Genomic DNA, 2,180 nt, shown 5'->3' with positions numbered 1-2,180 from the left:
AAAAAAAAAAAAAAAGAAATATCCAAGTTCATTGTTTACATATTCTATTTTCCTTCCAACAGTAGAACATAATTCAGCCACATTTTGTCACTTTCTTTTTTTCTTTTAGATGGAGTTTTGCTCTTGTTGCCCAGGTTGGAGTACAATGTTGCAATCTTGGCTCACTGCAACCTCTGCCTCCCGGGTTCAAGCGATTCTCCTGCTTCGGCCACCCAAGTAGCTGGGATTACAGGCATGTGCCACCACAACTGGCTAATTTTGTATTTTTAGTAGAGACGGAGTTTCATTATGTTGGTCAGGCTGGTTTTGAACTCCTGACATCAGGTGATCCACCCACCCTGGCCTCCCATAGTGCTGGGATTACAGGCGTAAGCCACTGTGCCTGGCCCATTCTGTCACTTTCTAACAAAGATAACCTTTCTTTTAGTGTCCAATAAATGTTCCCCATTTCCATCTGGGTCTTCACTAAAAGTGCTTTTAACATTTATATTTCTAGCAACATTCTGATCCTAATGTTAGTCTCAAAAAAACCCTGAAGCTTTCTCTAGAGCTCTCTTCTCCTCTTTCTGAGCCCTCACCAGAATTGCCTGAATATTCCCAGTTCTACAAACAGTTCCTCTTCAAGGAAATCTAGTCTTTTTCTATCAAGCACCTTAAAACTTTCCAGTCTCTATCCAATACCTAATTCCAAAGCCACATCTTCACTTTTAAGTCTTTGTTACAGCAACACCCCACTTCCCAGTACCAAAATCTGTATCAGATTTCTGGGAGTGCCATAACAAAGTAACCACATATTAGGTGGGTTAAAACAACAAAAATCTATTTACAGTTTGAAGGCCAGAAATGCATACATATTATACATAATTAATCAAGGTGTTAGCTGGGTCATGCTCTCTGACAGTTCTAGGGGAGTATCCTTCCTTACCTCTTTCTAGCTTCTTGTGGCCACAGAAAATCCTTAACTTTCCTTGGCTATTTGTGTCCAAATTTCTCGTCTTATAAGGCTACCAATCATTGGTTTGGGATCTACCCTAATCCAGGATGACCTCATCTTAATTTGATTATATCTGCAAAGGCATTATTTCTAATTAAGGTCATATGCATTGGGACCAGGGGTTAGGATTTGAATATACCTCTTTTGGAGCAGGCACAATTTTACTCAACAAATAGCACAATTCTAAAAGCAGAGACTTCTAGGAAAATGTAACATGGTCCATGGTAGTAGTAATTTCCAGGCTGGAGTGCAGTGGCGCCATCTTGGGTCACTGCAAGCTCCGCCTCCCAGATTCATGCCATTCTCCTGCCTCAGCCTCCTGAGTAGCTGGGACTACAAGCGCCCACCACTATGCCCGCCTAACTTTTTTGTATTTTTAGTAGAGACGGGGTTTCACCATGTTAGCCAGGATGTTCTTGATCTCCTGACCTCGTGATCTGCCAGCCTCAGCCTCCCAAAGTGCTGGGATTACAGGCGTGCGCCACCGTGTTCAGCCTGGTAGTAGTAATTTTTATGATATGAACATACGCTATTAAGCTCCTTGGTCTCCTGGTGGTGTTGGATGTTAGTTTAACCTTGTTTAGCGAAGACGTTTCCCATAACTTCATCATTAATCATTTTTATAAATAAAAACATCTTTATTTAGAATGAACTAATAGGAATCTCCAACCTTTAGTGCTTCAGTAGCCTTGCGAAGCTCCTTAATAACCGATGATAAAGCTTCTGGGTTAATTCCTTGTTCACAAAGCCGTACACAAATAGACAGAGTTTCCATATCTAAGCCAGTATTCAAAATTCTTGAAATCTCAAGCAGAACTGAAAAAAAGAAACAAAAAGAAACTTTTAAAAGGAGGCTTACATCATGTAAAAATATGCACATAGTACTTTCATTAATTTATATATCACTGCACAATACCAAGGAATTAGCATAGCATCCCAGATTTTGGAAATCTGCATGTAACACTTTCTTGCCTTTACTTAGTTTTAGAAACTTAAACATAAACTTACACTTCCCTTCACATAACTGCCTTTTACATCTTGGTATATATTCTGGCATTCATTTAATATCTAACACATATCCACCATACTTAGGTTAATTCTGAACGCTTGCTTATTTTTTAGTATTCTTTTAAAATGCAGTTTAACTAGTTGCATATCGTGCCATTTTATGGAAACGCTACACTTA

General features: G+C 39.3%; 1 protein-coding gene across 1 annotated transcript in view; it reads right to left on the bottom strand.

The window, feature by feature from the left end:
- MZT1 (mitotic spindle organizing protein 1) overlaps positions 1–2,180 on the bottom strand; it is a 24,861-nt gene that overhangs the window by 7,506 nt on the left and 15,175 nt on the right. The window contains exon 2 of the mRNA XM_011932159.1: positions 1,665–1,810. Within this exon, the coding sequence (XP_011787549.1) occupies positions 1,665–1,810 (146 nt within the window). The remainder of the gene's footprint in view (positions 1–1,664; positions 1,811–2,180) is intronic.

Source organism: Colobus angolensis, unplaced genomic scaffold, assembly GCF_000951035.1.
Source record: "Colobus angolensis palliatus isolate OR3802 unplaced genomic scaffold, Cang.pa_1.0 Scaffold94, whole genome shotgun sequence".
Lineage (NCBI taxonomy): Eukaryota > Metazoa > Chordata > Mammalia > Primates > Cercopithecidae > Colobus > Colobus angolensis.
Note: the sequence above shows the minus strand (reverse complement) of the source record. Positions and strands in the feature narration are given on the sequence as shown.